At 37.5% G+C, this 18,753-nt stretch overlaps 1 protein-coding gene across 3 annotated transcripts in view; it reads left to right on the plus strand.

Annotated features, from left to right (window-relative positions):
- Nucleotides 1-18,753, plus strand: part of RSRC1 (arginine and serine rich coiled-coil 1) — a 461,399-nt gene that overhangs the window by 371,250 nt on the left and 71,396 nt on the right. For all 3 annotated transcript variants that reach the window (XM_012523649.4, XM_058295198.2, XM_058295200.1), the window contains exon 7: nucleotides 125-193. In XM_012523649.4, coding sequence (XP_012379103.1) covers nucleotides 125-193 — 69 coding nt within the window. The remainder of the gene's footprint in view (nucleotides 1-124; nucleotides 194-18,753) is intronic.

Here is an 18,753-nt window from a genome sequence, read left to right on the forward strand (position 1 = left end):
TTTGTTTCTTCTGACAACTTCACACACAAAAACAAGTCAAGAATTTCTATTCTCTTTCCCCAGTATTTTCACTTGTGATATGGACATAAAATAAATGTAGAAATGTCATTGTTTTTTGTTTCAGCAAAAGCCGATGAAGCATTGAAAGCCAGAGAAAGAAATGAGGAAGAAGCAAAAAGAAGAAAGGAGGAAGGTAAAGGCAAATGTTCATTTTTTCCCCCAAAGCAGTCATTACTGTGAGGGTCACTATTTGGCATGATTCTCTCCATTCTCTACATAGAGTATAATCAGATGCTGTAGGGGTGCCCCATGCTACTTGATGAACCTAAACTATGACATAATATCACAGGATAGTCAATGTCTTGGTCACTAATGTTTCCTAGAATGAAATTACTTTATAAGCATACTATTTTATATTCTGCGAAATTGAGAAGACAAAATTATAAGGTAGAGCTGGTGTTGCTTTGTTTCTTTCTGACTTTAATCTCTATAATTAACAAATTATTAATATAAGTCAAAGAAATGGATTGAATTTATAGATACACTGTAAAATATTTTAGCAGTGATGAGGACAAATTTTGCCAACAAAACTTTTTAAAAAGCTGTGAAGAGGGGGAAAAGAGAGTCTGAAATGTCAGGGATAGTCATAATTCAAAGTAATGAATTCATGTCTTAATTTTTATGGATTAAATATTTATTATTTTCCGTTAATAACATTTAAACCATCCCCCCAAAATATTATGCAAACAGATCTAACACATTTTTATCTCCCCTAATAAATTATTTCCCTTTTAGTTTGCTATCTGTGATTTATGTGAGTAAAAATTTTGCCTTTTCCCTTCATAGAGGTTTTATATAAACTGTTGTAAACTAGTGTGCTTTAAAGCAAGATCCAGGGAGATCTTTCTCAGTGAGTTAACTTGATCTGTTTGGACTGGCATTGGTGTCAGTTTACTGACTCATTAGCAGAGTAACCATTTCCTCTGTGAACTTTTGAGGAACTGAAACACTGATAATGTGTGCCAAGATATTGGCTTTGAGAACTGTTGTCTAATCTGAAAGGTGAAATTTTTACCTTGTACTTATATTTTACTGTAACAACAAGAAAAAAATCTGCACTGGAAACTGAGACCTAGTAGAGCCTAAAATGTTTGAGTATGATGGTTTAGAATGCTTAAAAACAGCAGCCCACCAGAGCCAAGCTCCCAAAGCAAATTAAAAAACAAAACAAAGCAAAAAACTTTTGTAGATTTAGATGGCAGAGCTCTACAAATAAATAAATAGGAAATGTAGACTAATTTATGCATATTAATGTGTCTAGTGGCATGCTGAGATTGATTATCAGCCTGGCCTTTCTAACCTTATTTTGACCTCCAGAAATCCTGACTTTATGTCCGGGATCAACTAATTTTATGGCTTATTGAGAAAACAAGTGAATTCCAGTAGCCAGAATCCTCTGTGGAATTCTCTTCTCTTGGCACTCTGAAGTTCACATCTTGGCATTGTTAGTGGAAGCAATCTATCTGATTTCATTATACTCATGGATAAAACCCTTAGTACAAATAGATATAAAAATAGCTGCAAAGCAGTCTAAGCAAATTATAATATGTTAGTATTGCTATGTTGAGTGGTATTCTTATCAGTGGAACGAATTAATAACATGATGGTCCTTATAAAACATTATAGTACTGTAAATCATTAATGTATTAGTTATTACTAACCAATACAGCAAAATATGTCATAGTAGTTAATAGCTTAATCCCATTAATCCAAACCTTAACTGGAGTCTTAATTGAAAAAGGATAGCACTGATGCTAGCCATGAATATTGAAATTGCTCAGTAATTTATTATTATGAAAAAGATTTTTTTGAATTCTTGCCCTACTTAAAGCTGTTCTGGAATACTTCAGAACCCCCCATACATATTGACAATTGATATTTCTAATAGTCTTTTTTTTTTTCATTAAATTAATTCTAAGCATCTTAAAAAGACAATTTGTTAAGAATTCCTTAAGTAACTAAAGCTACTTGTAATTCTTTTGAAAGTATTCTTTCCTTTAGACTTTTCACTAAGTCAAATCATACTGTGATACACTGATATACTGATAAACCTGTTCTATACAGTAACTTTTTCCATTTCAATACCTGAGAAGTGTTGGAAAAGCAGTATCCTTCCAGTCAGAGTCTGTTTATATTAGTGTCTTTACAAGTCTGTCATCCTAACTAAAGTAAATACCAGGATTATAGACGCTTTAATATCTAGATTGTTCTCTCTTATGCACAATGTCTAGCACATAGTGAGTACTCAGTTTCTTGAGTGATTGCATGATTTCATGAACGAATGAACAAACAAGTGTAGTTTACCCTTCATTCTCCTAAGTCTGTACCTCAGTAGCTTAGCTTGGGCTTGCAGTGGATTCCAAATAACCTCATTGAAAGTGTAACTCACCTTTTTATATCCCGTTTCTAAGACAGGACCTTACCCATTAGGCTGCTGATCTAATGAATCACAGACATGCAAATAAATCCAGGAAATGTCAAAATACTATCACTTTTTGCTAATATGAATTTATCAAGTCTTTACTGTGCTCATTAAATATTCTATGCATCCAAAAAATGTAAGAATATTACCACGAATGTTAAAGAAAAATCCTACTAATAAAATACCCTACACACCACTTATTTCAAATGATAAAACGTGTGTTTTTCTTTCAGTAGGTTTTCTTTGCTTATATTTTGTAGGTGAAAGTAAATCACTAGCTAGATTTGTTCTTTTTTTATAATTCCAACTTTTTTTTCTTGTGGGTTGGTGAGATACTTAAATGCTATCAAATTAACCTTTCCCTGAAAATGATTAATATAGAAGCTGCATTTATTTTATTTCATATAATTAGTCTAGATGCAAATTGAAACCTGAGATACATCAGTATGTGTATGTGTATGTACTTCTGCATCTGAAAGAATAATAATTTTTTATTTCCAACCTGTAAGCCACTAGTAATTCACTCTGTCACATCATTTATACAATTCATCTCTTAATTTCTCAGCATGCTGATATGCAGCACAGGGTTGAAAGCATTGTTAAAATGTAGATAAATGTTCTCTACCCAGCTGCCTTTACCCACTTTCTGTTATCTCAAAAAGCTATTGTATTAGCATACAAAAGATCTGTGCCTTGCAAATTCATTCCGACTGTTATGCAGTTCTATCTTTTAAGTGTTCTTAAATCAATATCATAATTATGTTTGCAAGTATTGTATCCAAGATAAAAGTCAGGGTATATACGCAAACTTGTTCAGGGTAACTACTTTGTCTTCCACCCTTTAAATTAGTAGGACTTCATTTAGAGTGCTTTTCATGGTCCTTGTATAGCTCAGTTGATTTTCCACTTACTACACTGATGATGGGCACTCTTTCTTGAGCCATTTACTCTCTAACTCTTACCATTTTAGTTAACTTATATAAAGATTACCATCATTTAGTAAAGGTCAACTGAACATATTTAGTTTAGGTTTACAGCTTCCTTCTTTAAATATAAGCATTCTTTTATATTGCTCGGTTATATTTTAAGAAAAATGAGAATAGTATTAAATCTTTCAGTTTTGTTTTCTTTCTTCTTTCACCTAATAAATGCTTGACTTTGGTTTCTCCTCTTCTGTGTGTGCTTAAAAATGCTCTAACTATACTTTTAAAATATATAACTAAAAATCATTTCAACTTTTTATCTTTCCTTCCATTTCTGTATTATTGGATGCTTAAGCATAATTGCTTAGGTTTTCTGTGTTTTATATTTATACTTAAGATCGTATGCTTTTAAGGATTCTAATTAAGTTTTAAATCAATTTATAAGCATAATGGTCTTTCTTTGCATTTTTACTTTAATATGAATTTCTTATTTGTGGTATAAGTATAGTAGCTTTTGAATTCTTTTTCCCCTTGTGTTTATTCAGAATAGTTCTACCCATCTGTTAGTTTTTACTTTAAATATTTTTGCCCACTCTAAATTATTCATGGAAATGGTGAACAGGGGTGATATGACCATATTATGTGACAGTTCATGTGATGACTTAGAGCAATCCCCAAGTCTCATTACTTTATTAGGTAGTTCCATTTCAAGATTTTAAATATTCCTTTAGGAGATTTGTGTTTCCTATGTATCAGATTTAACAGTCCTTCATCTTTCATAATGCCTTTTGAAAATATATCTGTATAGACACTTAACACATTAATGTTAGAAAAGTATGTTCTTTAAAAAGAAAATCAACCTGCTTAGCTAGAATGCATTGTTTTATTGTATTATTTTTCCTCAAGTACCTACTTAGTCAAAAATTACTCACGAATCCTCATTTAGCCTGGTCATGTCTCATTTCCCTAAGCAGTGATTTTGCCCTTGATTCCATGTCTGCAAGAATGTGACTGCCCAATATTTTAACCTTTCTCTTAGATATAGTTTTATCTTTGTCCTATTACAAAATGTCAGCTATTGGTTCCTCAAATTCAATGATTCCAGTAAATGTGTGCTAGATAACTTTTAACTTTTTTAACAAAGCAAGGAATCCTTCCTTATTTTCTTAATAGTTTGGTAATAATGCTTTGCTTCATGTGCATTCAGCTATACCTCATATGATGTTGGAAGCTGATTTAGATCACATTTTACTAATATGTTAAGCAAATTGTATATGTATATGCAATACTGATATCTATTTAACCATTATTAGACCTCCAGAGACTAGGCATCATGTATTTCCTTATTGATTTAAATATTTTCTATTCTCTACAAACTCAAATTCCAAAACCAACTCAGAGCTACAGACTTTTTCTGTCAGATATTTCCAATGTAAATTAAACATTAGAAAGTTGACAGGTACATAATGCCTGTCCATAAGTGTACAATACTAGGGATAACAGAGATGTTATCGCAATATAAGGAGTCAGTTGTGCTCTAGTGGAAAGAGCTTAGCTTTTTCTAGCTGAGAATGAGGTTCAGAGTCTAGGCACTGCTGTTTACTGGCTTTGTGACCAAATAAGTCGTTTAACTTATTGCAGTGACTCTAAAGTGGGGAAGATGATAAAGATTTACCTTGAATTATTATAAGTAGTAAATGACATATAATATTTAAAAAGTAATTTTTATATTATATAAATGTAAATTATAGTTAATTCAGAATTGCAACACAAAAGATTATATTAAGCATCCTTTGATCATTCACTCCTATAGTAACTTTTATAAATTCAAAAAATATCTACTGGGCATCCACTACATGCTGGGCACTGTTCTCTGTCATATGAATAGGGCAGAGAAAAAGAAAATCAAGACTCTTACACTCAAAGAGCCTACAGTCTAGACAGGGAAGAAGGAAATAAACATCAAAACAAATAATAAAATACAGTATATTCTAGTAAAGATTATTGTTCTCTCATCCTCTGTGTGACCTTAGGTAGTCCCTTTGAACTAAATTTCGTCATCTGTTAAATACCATCCCTAAGTGTGTAGTTGTGATACAAAAGATATGGATCCATGTTATGAACTTTATGAAATGTTAGTTGTTGCTCTTTTTTATTGATTAAAAAATACTTTAACCAGCACTCCTCAGTGATTCATGGTTTAAAAAAGAAAATCACAGTGGAAATTATAAAATGCCTATAATTGAACCATAATGAAAGTACCATATCAAAATTTATGGAATGAGGATAATGATGAGCTTATTCAAACCTACCCTCCCTCTGAGAAGAAACAGAAAACCTGGCTAAAATGTTTTTTAAAAAAGGTGTTAGAAGGCTTCAGTGAGTTACTAATTAGGACGTGGAAAAGTATGGGTCCAAGTTCTAGGAAAAGAAGGACATCTAAAGAGTGAGCTCAACATTTGGAGTCAGTTTTCCTCTATAGATAATTCCAATAGTAGTGTCAGTCTGCTGATTCTGGAAGAGGTACCCGAGAGGTTAAGAATCTGGGGAGAACTTCTGAGAGACTCATGGGGCTAGAAGGACAGAAACTAGGGCTCAGAGCCCATCAGAGAGTAGAAGACTGGTAAAATCACCAGGCACTGGGTTGGAATCCTATCAGACTCCCTAAAAGTAAAGATAAACTAGAAATCGACAGATCCTCATAGGAATGAAGCCCAGCTTTGAATCATCTCAATTTCAGATGGAATTAAGATGATCCAAGATTGCTCATGTCTCTAGACAATTACCAGAGCACATGTAAGTCCTTTCTGAAGAAGATAACAGTATAATAAGCCTCAAATTATTTTTATAATTTTTTCTATATGCTATCTATTAAAAAAGAATGAGACATATGAGAAGACAAGATGAATAACCATGAGATACAAGAAGACCAAAAGAAACAACAGTAGAACAGTCTCACAGAGGACCAAGATAATGAAGTAAGCACAGACTTTAACACTACTATGATTAATTTGTTCATGGAAATAAGAGACAGTATTAAAATTTCAGCAGAAACCTAGAAACTATAGAAAAGAATCAAAGAGAAATTATAGAACTGAAAAATAAATTCACTGAAATTGAGAATTCAATGGGAGCTTAACAGCAAGTAAGACAACAGAAAAAAGAATTAGAGTCCTGGAAGATCGATTAGGAGAGAATATCTTGAATTAAGCACTGAAAGAAATAAAGATGGAAAATACAGAAAGGAGCTTAAGAGATATAAGGGATATAATGGAAAGATTTCTTGGAATTCCAGGAAAAGAGAAGCACTATTTGAAGACATAATGGCTGAGAATTTTCCAGAATTGTTAAAAGATGTCAAGCTACAAACTAGTGAAACTACTACAAACACCATCCAAATTAATACAAAGCAAACCATACCTAGGGACATTGTAGTAAAAGTGGTAAAAACCCAAGACATAAATAACAGGGGAAATTGATTTGGAGCAAATTTAAGACTAGAAGTGAAATTCACAACAGAAATATTTGAGTAGGTAGACAGTAGAATGATATCTTCAAAGTCTTGAAAGAAAATAACTGCCTATTTAGAATTCTAAACACAGCAAAAATATCCTTCAAGAATGAAGGTGAAATAAAGGCATATTCAGTCAGGCAAAAACTGAATGAAATTGTTACCTGCAGACCTTCAATAAAGAAAATACTGATGAAGAAATTAAAGCTGTCATCCCACCTTCTAGAGAGGTATACAGTGTTAACATTTTGGTAGATATTGTGTCCATTTTTACAGTGTTTATATGTGAAATTATAGTGAATGATGTTAATATATAAAAATTAAACATTATGCACAATTCATAAGTTTGAAAAATCGTATTTTTCTATAACCCTGAAATTTTGAATCACAGACTTTCTGGTGTTTATAACTTCCCTGTCTTCTCAAATCAGTCCCAGAACTCAACACTGATAGTAATCAGAAGCATTTTCTAATAATACTTTATTGTTACAATGCAAGGTTTGGGATTTCAGAAAAAAAGTTTAGCACAATCATACATACCCACCAAAGTATGCACCTTGAAGGATGTAGAAATGCAAGATAGGGTTCCCTTTTGTTCCCAAGGAACTTACAATCAATTTAGGAAGGCATGACTAATATCCCTAAAATGGTAGGAGAAAGTACACAACAATATATAGTTATAGGCTAAATTGTTTAGAGACTTCTAAGTGAGATACAGATTTACAAGAGAGCAAGACCAGTGGGGTTTTTTAAATTTTCTTTCTCTTTTTATTATTAGATTGACTGACCTTATAAAACTCCAGATACTATGTTTTTATGTTCCTTTCCACAATCAGCTTAAAATTAATTTTACTTGAGTAAGCTTTCTGTCTACATTCCTACAGCAGCTAATTAAATATAAGCACAGCAGCCATTCTATGTAATCATCTTGTCTGTTATCTGTGAGGAACAATTACTTTTTACAAATACATTTGATGATTTTTTTAAGCTAGTTTTAAGTAACTCAGTTTTATTAAAGCCTATACCAATTACCTAAGGATTTTTTGTTTGTTTAAAATTTCCTATTATTTAACACAAATACTTATTTTCTTAGTTTGACAGCATTATTTTGATTCTGTTAATCCATAGTAAAAATACTCTTTGGTAACTACATCCTGTTTTCCCACAGAATTATTTGCTTGATGCACAGGTAGTTATTTGAAAAGGAGTGATTAAGCAGCGATTCTCTGGAGCCCAGATATTTGAATTCAATTTGTTACTTACTAGCTGTATAACCCTAACCTGTGCCTCAGTTTTCTCACCTATAAAATGAAGTAAATGATATTCACTAGGCTTAGTAAATCACTTAGACTAGCACCTCCAGGAAGTCTGTATTAAGTAAGTATTAGTTCTACTGTACTTGAGTTCTGTATAAAAATGAACCTATTCGGGAAGCATCTGTGGCTCAATCAACTGGGCTCCTGTCTACCATATGGGAGGTCCTAGGTTTGTGTCCCAGGGCCTCCTTGTGAAGGAAGCTGGCCCACACCCACGGAGAGCTGACGCTGCCAGGTGACGCAACAAAGGGAGACAAGCAGACACAGAAGAAGGCACAGCAAATGAAAACAGAGAGCACATAGCAAGCAAGCCACAAAGAGAGGGAAATAAATAATTTTTTTTAAAAAGTGAACCTATTCTTTTTTTTTTTTTAAGATTTCTTTTTCAAATTTATTCCTCTCCCCGTCCTCCAAGCTGTCTACTCTCTGTGTCCATTTGCTGTGTGTTCTTCTCTGTCTGCTTACATTCTTGTCAGCGGCACCAGGAATCTGTGTCTCTTTTTGTTGCATCATCTTGCTGCATCAGCTCTCCTTGTGTGTAGCACCACTCCTGGGTAGGCTGCACTTTTTTCCACTCGGGGCAGCGCTCCTTACGGGGCACACTCCTTACGTGTGGGGCTCTCCTACGCGGGGACACCCCTGCGTGGCAGGGCCACTCCTTGAGCGCATCAGCACTGCGCGTGGGCCAGCTCGCCACATGGGTCAAGAGGCCCTGGTTTTGAACCCTGGACCTCCCATGTGGTAGTTGGACACTCTATCAGTTGAGCCAAATCCGCTTCCCTGACCCTATTCTTTACCTTCACAACATCCTAAATATTTTAGTAATGAAAAATGAAATTCTCTATTGTATTCTTTCTTAACATTAAGATTTAAATACCTAGTAAAAAATTTTTAACTTCCCTACAAAATTAATTCAGACTTTGACTTGATGTTAAATTTAATCCCAAGGCTAAACAGTGGATAACATTTTCATAAAATTGATTTTAGTAAGTTTTTCTTGAAATAATGAGAAAGCACCCAAAATTATTTGGTAAATGACAACTTTCTTTTTTACTTCAAAAGTTTATGCAAATCATTTTTTGTGTCTCAAATTCATTATATGACGTGGAGTAATGTCACATAAAAACAATTTATCCACATGTTTTTTCTAACAGATATTACTCTCGTAAGGCCAGTTCATGATCGTGATATTAACATCACTTATGAGAAAGTAAATGTTTATTTCTTTTTTTTTTTTTTTTTTTTTTTTTTGAGATGAATCTGTTGTTGTCTTTATTTTTTTTTTTTAATTTTTTTATTTTTTATTGACTTTGTAATAATATTACATTAAAAATATGTGAGGTCCCATTCAACCCCACCCCCCCACCCCCCCTCTCCCCCCCCCCAACAACACTCGTTCCCATCATCATGACACATCCATTGGATTTGGTAAGTACATCTTTGGGCACCTCTGCACCTCATATACATTGGTTCACATCATGGCCCATACTCTCCTCTATTCCATCATGTAGGCCCTGTGAGGATTTACAATGTCCGGTGATTATCTCTGAAGCACCATCCAGGGCAGCTCCATGTCCCGAAGACGCCTCCACCTCTCATCTCTTCCTGCCTTTCCCCATACCCTTTGTCCATTATGTCCACTTTTCCCAATCCAATGCCACCTCTTCTATGTGGACACTGGATTGGTTGTGTCCATTGCACCTTTATGTCAAGAGGAGGCTCAGATTCCACCTGGATGCTGGATGCAATCCTCCCATTTTCAGTTGTAATCACTCTAGGCTCTATGGTGTGGTGGTTGTCCTTCTTCACCTCCATCTTAGCTGAGTGTGGTAAGTCCAATAAATCAGATTGTAGGTGCTGGAGTCTGTTGAGGCTCAGGATCTGGCTATCACATTGTCAGTCCAGAGATTCAAATCCCCTAAATATATCTTAAACCCCAACATTAACTGCACCTCCAGCACATTAGCATGAAAGTCTTATGAAGGGAGATCCCATCTGAGTCCAGATTCATCACACATAAACACCATTTCCAAAGAGGGGCCATCTGCCCTGGTAGTTAACCCCATCGGCCATGACCATAACTCCCATGGGTCTCTTTAGCCCTGAAAGGAACCAATATCTGGGGGTTGTATCTGCTTTATCTGTCTCTCTGACTCTGCTCAGTTGTGCATGAGGGCAAACCTTCTGCCAGCCTCCAGACTCTTTTTTAGAAACTCGTAGCCATATAAACTCATTTCTCCTTTCCATTTCCCCCTTACTTTAGGTCAAACAGCATTTTAAAGTCATGGTATTTTATGTAGACATGGATATTCTGCTGATCCGCATTGAACCTTCCGTATAAGGTCATTTTCCAGTTGCATCATCAGTTGGTAGTTGATAGTGGTCCCTCGTTGCCAGGGAGGCTCATCCCCGGGTGTCATGTCCCACGCTGGGGGGAAGGCATTGCATTTACATGCTGAGTTTGGCTTCGAGACTGGCCACATTTGAGTAACATGAAGGCTGACAGAAGGAAATTCCCAGGCACAAAGTTGCTCCTAGGCCTTGTTATTATTTTGGGTTTATCAGCTCACAAGCATAGTCATTAGTATCAGGGGCTCACTGTTGAACCCTCACTCCCTCCCGGTCCCCACCACTGTACCTGGGAGACTGTCGCTGCTCCCCTAGGGACCACGACAGAGCACCACTGGCCAGGAACCCAGTACCCCCCCTACTGTGGTTTTTAATTGTTGCCACTATGAGTATATCCAAACATTACCATGCACCCTGGACATATGTTCTGTACAGCTCCCTGTCAGTCATATATCACCTGTCATTGGTATCCCATACCAGTATCCCTCCATTGCCATTGTTGAATCACTCTGTGATCCAGAACTCCCCGAAATTTGAAGCCCAATATAATGTCATGGTCCCTTACTAGGGAATGGCATATAGCGATGAGTTTAAAGGATAGATAAAGAACTTGGATAAAGTTAGATAAAGAACTTAGATAAAGAATGTTGACTTGAAAAAATTCCACATCCTATTTTTTTTTTCCCCCCCCCCCCTAATTATTCAGCTTTTCTTCACAGGAGTCCTAGACCACAGCAATGTATATATATAATATACAGCACTCCCACACATCCACCAGAAAACCTTTTCCCTTCCACAGTGATACTCTTACGCCCTATTCATATCATATTTACTTAAAGCGATGTACAGAGTCTGAGACATTAGCTTTCTAACAAGGTGACATCTGTGTTTACATTATGGTGCATACTTTAGGATACACAGTTCTTTACATTTTTAGTTATCCTATGTTTTACATTATGGTTTACATTATCAGTCTGTCATCTCCTATATGTTATGGTGTAATATTACATGTTTTATATCCATCCTTGTGTACTCTCAAGAAACTCCTCTCTTACCCCCCATTTACTTTGGTTCCACACATTTAACGTCCATTTTCCCTTCCACCTTGGTGCCCTCAGTGATAGCCAACCTCCGTTTCCTGAGGAGCCACTTCCAGAGATAGATGGAATAGTGTTCAGGGCCTAACTTGCTCAACTGCCCCAATGCCCTGGGAGCCACCCTTTCTCTCGAGGGATACAGTTCCCTCTATTGGATGGCATTAGTCCTCCCCAGGATGTGGGTCCACCCCCACTCTCACTACTTGGGTTTCTACCCCATGGTGTCACCCACTCTGGCAGAATGAGCATTTAGACATTCCCCAGGAGCCCGTCCTGCATCAGACCCTCCCCTCCGAGCATTCTAAACAGGTAACCCTCTTTATTATATTTTGATATGATTTTCTCGGCATTTTACTCTCCACCTACACCTGACCCTCTCCTGGTTCGTATGCTACCCCTCCCTCCCCCCACTTTTGGGCAACGTTACCCACCCGTCCCTCCCCAGCCACCCTCAAACCCGCAAAGCCCCAAGCAAAGGCAACCCCTTGCCCCCCTTTTATCTCTTCTTTGTGTTCATACTTACCACCATCTCGTCTTAAATTCCACCCCTGCAGACATCGGCTCATATCCTTCCTCCACCCTCCGATTTCCTGCAAGCCTATCGTTCAGTCTCTTGCTATCTAGGGCAGCTTGTTTATTTCATATCATTGAGGTCATGTAGTATTTGTCCTTCAATGTCTGGGTTGCTTCACTCAACATAAGGTTCTCAAGATTCATCCATGTTATCACATGTGTTTGTAGTGTGTTTGCTCTTACAGCCGAGTAGTATTCCATTGTGTGTATATACCACATTTTATTGATCCACTCGTCTGTTGATGGGCATTTGGGTTGATTCCAACTTTTGGCAATAGTGAACAATGCTGCTATGAACATTGGTGTACATATATTGGTTTGTGTTCTTGTTTTCAGTTCTGCTGGGTATATTCCCAGCAGTGGTATTGCTGGGTCATATGGCAAATCTATGGCTAGTTTTTTGAGAAACCGCCATACTGTTCTCCAGAATGGTTGGATCCTTCTGCATTCCCACCAGCAGTGGATGAGTGTTCCCCTTCCTTCACATCCTCTCCAGCACTTGTATTCTTCTGTTTTTTTCATAGCTGCCAATCTTATGGGTGTAAGATGGTATCTCATTGTGGTTTTGATTTGCATTTCCCTGATAGCTAGAGATTTGGAACATTTTTTCATGTGCTTTCTTGCCATTTGTATTTCTTCTTCGGAGAAGTGTCTGTTTAAGTCTTTTTCCCATTTTTTAAATGGATTGTTTATCTTTTTATTTTCAAGATGTAGGAGTTCTTTATATATGCAAGTTATAAGTTTCTTATCAGATATATGATTGCCAAATATTTTCTCCCACTGTGTGGGCTCCCTTTTTACTTTCTTGACAAACTCCTTTGAGGTGCAGAAGGCTTTAATTTTGAGGAAGTCCCATTTATCTATTAGTTCTTTTGCTGCTCGTGCTTTTGGTGAGATATTCATAAATCCATTACCTATTACAAGGTCCTGTAGATGTTTCCCTACACTGCTTTCTAAGGTTTTTATGGTCTTGGCTCTTATATTTAGGTCTTTGATCCATCTTGAGTTGATCTTTGTATAAGGTGTGAGATGGTAATCCTCTTTCATTCTTCTACATATGGCTATCCAGTTCTCCAGACACCATTTGTTGAATAGGCCACTCTCTCCCAGTTGAGAGGGTTTGGTGGCTTTATCGAATATTATGTGGTTGTATATGTGAGGTTCTATATCAGAGCTTTCAATTCGATTCCATTGGTCTATATGTCTCTCCTTATGCCAATACCATGCTGTTTTCACCACCGTAGCTTTATAGTATGTTTTGAAGTCAGGTAGTGTGATTCCTCCAATTTCGTTTTTCTTTTTCAGTATGTCTTTGGCTATTCGGGGTCTCTTTCCTTTCCAAATAAATTTCATAGTTAGTTTTTCTAGTTCCTTAAAGAAGGCTGCATTGATTTTTATTGGGATTGCATTGAATGTGTAGATCAATTTTGGTAGGATAGACATCTTAATAATGTTCAGTCTTCCTATCCATGAACAAGGAATAGTCTTCCATTTATTTAGGTCTTCTTTGATTTCCTTGAACAATCTTGTATAGTTCTCAGTGTATAAGTTCTTTACCTCTTTAGTTAAATTTATTCCTAAGTATTTGATTTTTTTATTTACTATTGTGAATGGTATTTGTTTCTTGATTTCCTCCTGATCTTGCTCATTATTGGTGTACAGAAATGCTACTGATTTTTGCGCATTGATCTTATAACCTGCGACTTTACTAAACTCATTTATGAGTTCTAGAATCTTCGTTGTAGATCTCTCAGGGTTTTCTATGTATAGGATCATGTCATCTGCAAATAATGAAATTTTGACTTCTTCCTTTCCAATTTGAATGCCTTTTATTTCTGGTTCTTGCCTCAGTGCTCGAGCAAGTACTTCTAAGACAATGTTAAATAGGAGCGGCGACAGTGGGCATCCTTGTCTTGTTCCTGAGTTTAGAGGGAAGGAGTCTAGGATTTCTCCATTGTAAACAATATTGGCTTTAGGTTTTTCATATATACTCTTTATCATGTTCAAAAAATTTCCTTGTATTCCAATCATTTGGAGTGTTTTTATCAAGAAAGGGTGCTGTATTTTGTCAAATGCTTTTTCTGCATCAATAGATATAATCATGTGATTTTTTTCCTTCAATCTGTTTATATGGTGTATTACGTTGATTGATTTTCTTATGTTGAACCATCCTTGCATACCTGGGATGAATCCCACTTGGTCGTGGTGTATAATTCGTTTAATGTGTTGTTGAATACGATTAGCAAGTATTTTGTTAAGTATTTTTGCGTCTAGGTTCATTAGAGAAATTGGTCTGTAATTTTCCTTTCTTGTGATGTCTTTGTTTGGCTTTGGTACTAGGGTAATGTTGGCATCATAGAAGGAGTTGGGTAATGTTCTTTCTGTTTCGATGGTTTGGAATAGTTTCAGCAGGATTGGTGTCAGTTCTTTCCGGAATGTTTTATAGAATTCACCTGTGAAGCCATCTGGCCCTGGGCTCTTCTTAGTTGGGAGATTTTTAATAACTGATTCTATCTCTCTGCTTGTGATTGGTTTGTTAAGATCATCAATTTCTTCTTTTGTCAATATGGGCTGTTTATGTGTTTCTAGGAATTTGTCCATTTCCTCTAGATTGTCATTTTTGTTGGAATATAGTTTTTCAAAATATCCTCTTATGATAGTCTTTATTTCTGTGGGGTCAGTGGTGATATCGCCTTTCTCATTTCTTATTTTGTGTATTTGCATCTTCTCTCTTTTTTTCTTTGTTAGTGTTGCTAAAGGTTTGTCAATTTTGTTAATCTTCTCAAAAAACCAGCTCTTGGTCTTGTTTATCTGTTCAAGTGCTTTCTTATTTTCTATTTCATTTAGTTCTGCTCTTATCTTTGTTATTTCCTTCCTTCTTCTTCCTGTTGGGTTACTTTGTTGTTGTTTTTCTAATTCCTTCAAATGTGCAGTTAGTTCTTCAATTTTTGCTCTTTCTTCTTTTTTGATATATGAATTTATGGCTATAAACTTCCCTCTCAGTACTGCTTTTGCTGCATCCCATAAATTTTGGTATGTTGTGTTATCATTATCATTTGTTTCAAGGTAGTCATTGATTTCTTTTGAGATTTCCTCTTTGACCCACTGTTTTTCTAAAAGTGTGTTGTTTAATTTCCAAATCGTGGTGTGAAATCTGGGCTTCTTTCCCTTGCAAATCTCCAGCTTGACTCCACTGTGGTCAGAGATAATGTTTTGTATGATTTCAATCTTTCTGAATTCGTTCAGCCTTTCTTTGTGGCCTAGCATATGATCTATCTTGGAGAATGATCCATGTGCGCTTGAGAAAAATGTATATCCTGCTGTGTTTGGGTGTAGCGATCTATATATGTCTATTAGATCGAGCTCCTCTAATATACTATTCAGATGTTTTGTTTCTTTGGTGATTCTCTTTTGAGATGTTCTGTCCAGAGTTGATAGTGGTGTATTAAAATCCCCCACTATAATTGTAGATGTATCTATTCTTTCACTTAGTTTTTCCAGCGTTTGCCTGACGTATTTAGAGGCACCCTTGTTAGGGGCATAGATATTTATGATTGTTCGATCTTCTTGACAGATTTTCCCTTTGACTAAAATGTAGTATCCTTCTTTGTCTCTCACAATTGTTTCACATTTAAAGTCTATTTTGTCTGATATTAATATAGCTACTCCTGCCTTTTTTTGGTTATTGTTAGCTTGTATGATTGTTTTCCAGCCTTTCACTTTCAATCTCCATGCGTCTCTGGGTCTAAGATGTGTCTCTTGTAGACAGCATATGGATGGGTCATATTTCCTTATCCAGTGTCCCAGTCTGAATCTTTTGATAGGTGAGTTTAATCCATTGACATTCAGTGTTATTACTATCAAGGAATTATTTGTGTTAGCCATATTTTGATTGGATTTGTGTTTGTCATATTTTGTTTGTATATTTTTTTTGTCTTTTTTGTTGTTGTTGTTGTTCTTATACTCTCCTCCAACTTTGCCTTTCCTGTTTTTTCCTTTCTTCCTGCAGAACTCCCTTTAGAATTTCTTGAAGGGGAGGTTTCTTGTTGGTATACTCTTTCAGTTTCTGTTTGTCTGCGAATATTTTGAACTCTCCATCATGTTTGAATGCTAGTTTAGCTGGATAGAGTATTCTTGGTTGGAAATTTTTTTCCTTTAGTACCTTGACTATATCATACCACTGTCTTCTTGCCTCCATGGTTTCAGAAGAGAAATCAGCACTTAATCTAATTGAGCTTCCCTTGTATGTGATGGTTTTCTTTTCTCTTGCTGCTTTTAGGATTTTCTCTTTGTCTTGAGCATTGGATAATTTGACAAGTATATGTCTTGGGGTGGGCCTGTTGGGGTTTATGACTTGTGGAGTGCGCTGTGCTTCTTGGATATGTACATCTGTCTCTTTCAGTAGATTTGGGAAGTTTTCAGCCATTATTTCCTGCAACACTCTTTCTGACCCCTTTCCCTTCTCTTCACCTTCTGGAATGCCTATAATACGTATGTTTGAGCGTTTTGCATTGTCATTCAGGTCCCTAAATCCTAATTGGATTTTTTCTATCTTCTTATTGACCCCTTCTACTATCTGTTTGATTTCTGATGTACTGTCTTCCACATCACTAATTCTCTGCTCTGTCTCTTCTAGTCTGCTGATATTTGCTGCAAGTGTATTTTTGATTTCTTGAACTGTGGTGTTCATTCCCATCATATCTGTTATGTTTTTGCGTATGTCTGCAATTTCCCCTCCAAGTGATGTCTTCATGTTGTTAACCTCTTTCATTACTGCATCAAATTTGTCGGTGATAAATGTTCTGAGATCTTTCATTGCTTGTGCCAAGTTTTGTTCCCCTTCGTGATTATTGGTTTGTTGATTGGATTCAGCCATGTTTTCCTGATTATTGGTTTGGTTCGTAGATTTTTGTTGCTTTCTGGTCATCTCTTTATTTTGACGAATTTAATCAGTTCCTTAGCTTCTTTGTCTGCTCTTGGAGGTTAATTAGTTGTTATTTTTGCACAGGTGTTATATCTTCTCTTTGTCACTTTTTTCTTCTTATTCTAGTTACTTGTTGTTGGTTAAGTTCACTTTAGAGGAAAGTATTAGTGTTGGGGAAAGGCAATTGTGTAAGCAAGGGAAAAGTGTAAAGTTGTATTGGTGATGTATGTTAATAAAGCAGGAATATGAGATCTGGAAGGATGGAGGTTAGATTCATGTAGATTGTATAGAGTTATAGCTGTAGGTAGAGTACCTTTTATGAAGTTGATGACTGAATTTGGGAGGAATATGATATGAACTACACAGCTATTGTTTTCATGAGAGAGGGAAAAAGAAAAGAAAGGTAATAGTTTCAAGAGTGGATAATAGACAGAAAACAGAACAAAGGTATTAGAAATTAAGAGTTAGACACTTTGTGGATCAAAGAACGGGAGGTGGGGGGTGGAATATAGGAGAGACAGTAGATGATAGTGGATATCAAGATGCAGGGGAAGGGGGATAGTGTAGGTAGCCTAAATCAGTTCACACAGAAATGAGGCAGTGGAGGATGGGAAAACCCAGCAAATGTGAGGTGTTCCCTGTAGCACCTATTGTATACTTGAGTTAAAGTAAAAATAAGTGGAAGATGAGGGACAAGAGGGAAAGAGAAAACCGAAAAAAAAAACCAAAAAAAAAAAAAAAAAAACAAACTAATTATAATAAAGAAAAACGAAAGGCAAGAAGAAAGGAAGAAAGAAAAAGAGGATGGGCAAACGGTGGGGAACGGATAGGGAGAAGAGAGATACAGGTACACACGTGTCACAATTGCAACACTATCTAAAACAACAACTTCCCCCCGCTTTGCCCTAAAATCCCCCCGTCTGTCTGCCCAAATGGGTCTGCAAGCACCTCCCTTCCCACAAACCCCCAATAGGCCGCCCAGGGCCCACGAACTCCCCAGTACTGCAGATGCTCAAAAAAAAAAAAAAAAAAAAAAAACAAAAACGGAGGCTTGGACCGGCTCTGCCCGGCTCCTCACGCCGCCTTGGCCTGGCCTGGCTCCGCCCAGCTCCGCTCGCTACAGCGGCCCAGCCGGCTCCGGTGTCCACCTCCCGCCACCGCGGCCTGGACCGGCCCTGCCCGGCTCCGTACCCGCCGCGGCCTGACCCGGGCCCGCCCGGCTCCAAACGCTACCGCGGCCCGCAGCCGGGGCCTGCACCGGCCCCGCCCGGCTCCAAGCGCTGCCGCGGCCCGCAGCCGGGGCCTGCACCGGCCCCGCCCGGCTCCAAGCGCTGCCGCGGCCCGCAGCCGGGGCCTGCACCGGCCCCGCCCGGCTCCAAGCGCTGCCGCGGCCCGCAGCCGGGGCCTGCACCGGCCCCGCCCGGCTCCAAGCGCTGCCGCGGCCCGCAGCCGGGGCCTGCACCGGCCCCGCCCGGCTCCAAGCGCTGCCGCGGCCCGCAGCCGGGGCCTGCACCGGCCCCGCCCGGCTCCAAGCGCTGCCGCGGCCCGCAGCCGGGGCCTGCACCGGCCCCGCCCGGC

The sequence above is a fragment of the Dasypus novemcinctus genome, chromosome 4 (genome assembly GCF_030445035.2).
Source record: "Dasypus novemcinctus isolate mDasNov1 chromosome 4, mDasNov1.1.hap2, whole genome shotgun sequence".
Lineage (NCBI taxonomy): Eukaryota > Metazoa > Chordata > Mammalia > Cingulata > Dasypodidae > Dasypus > Dasypus novemcinctus.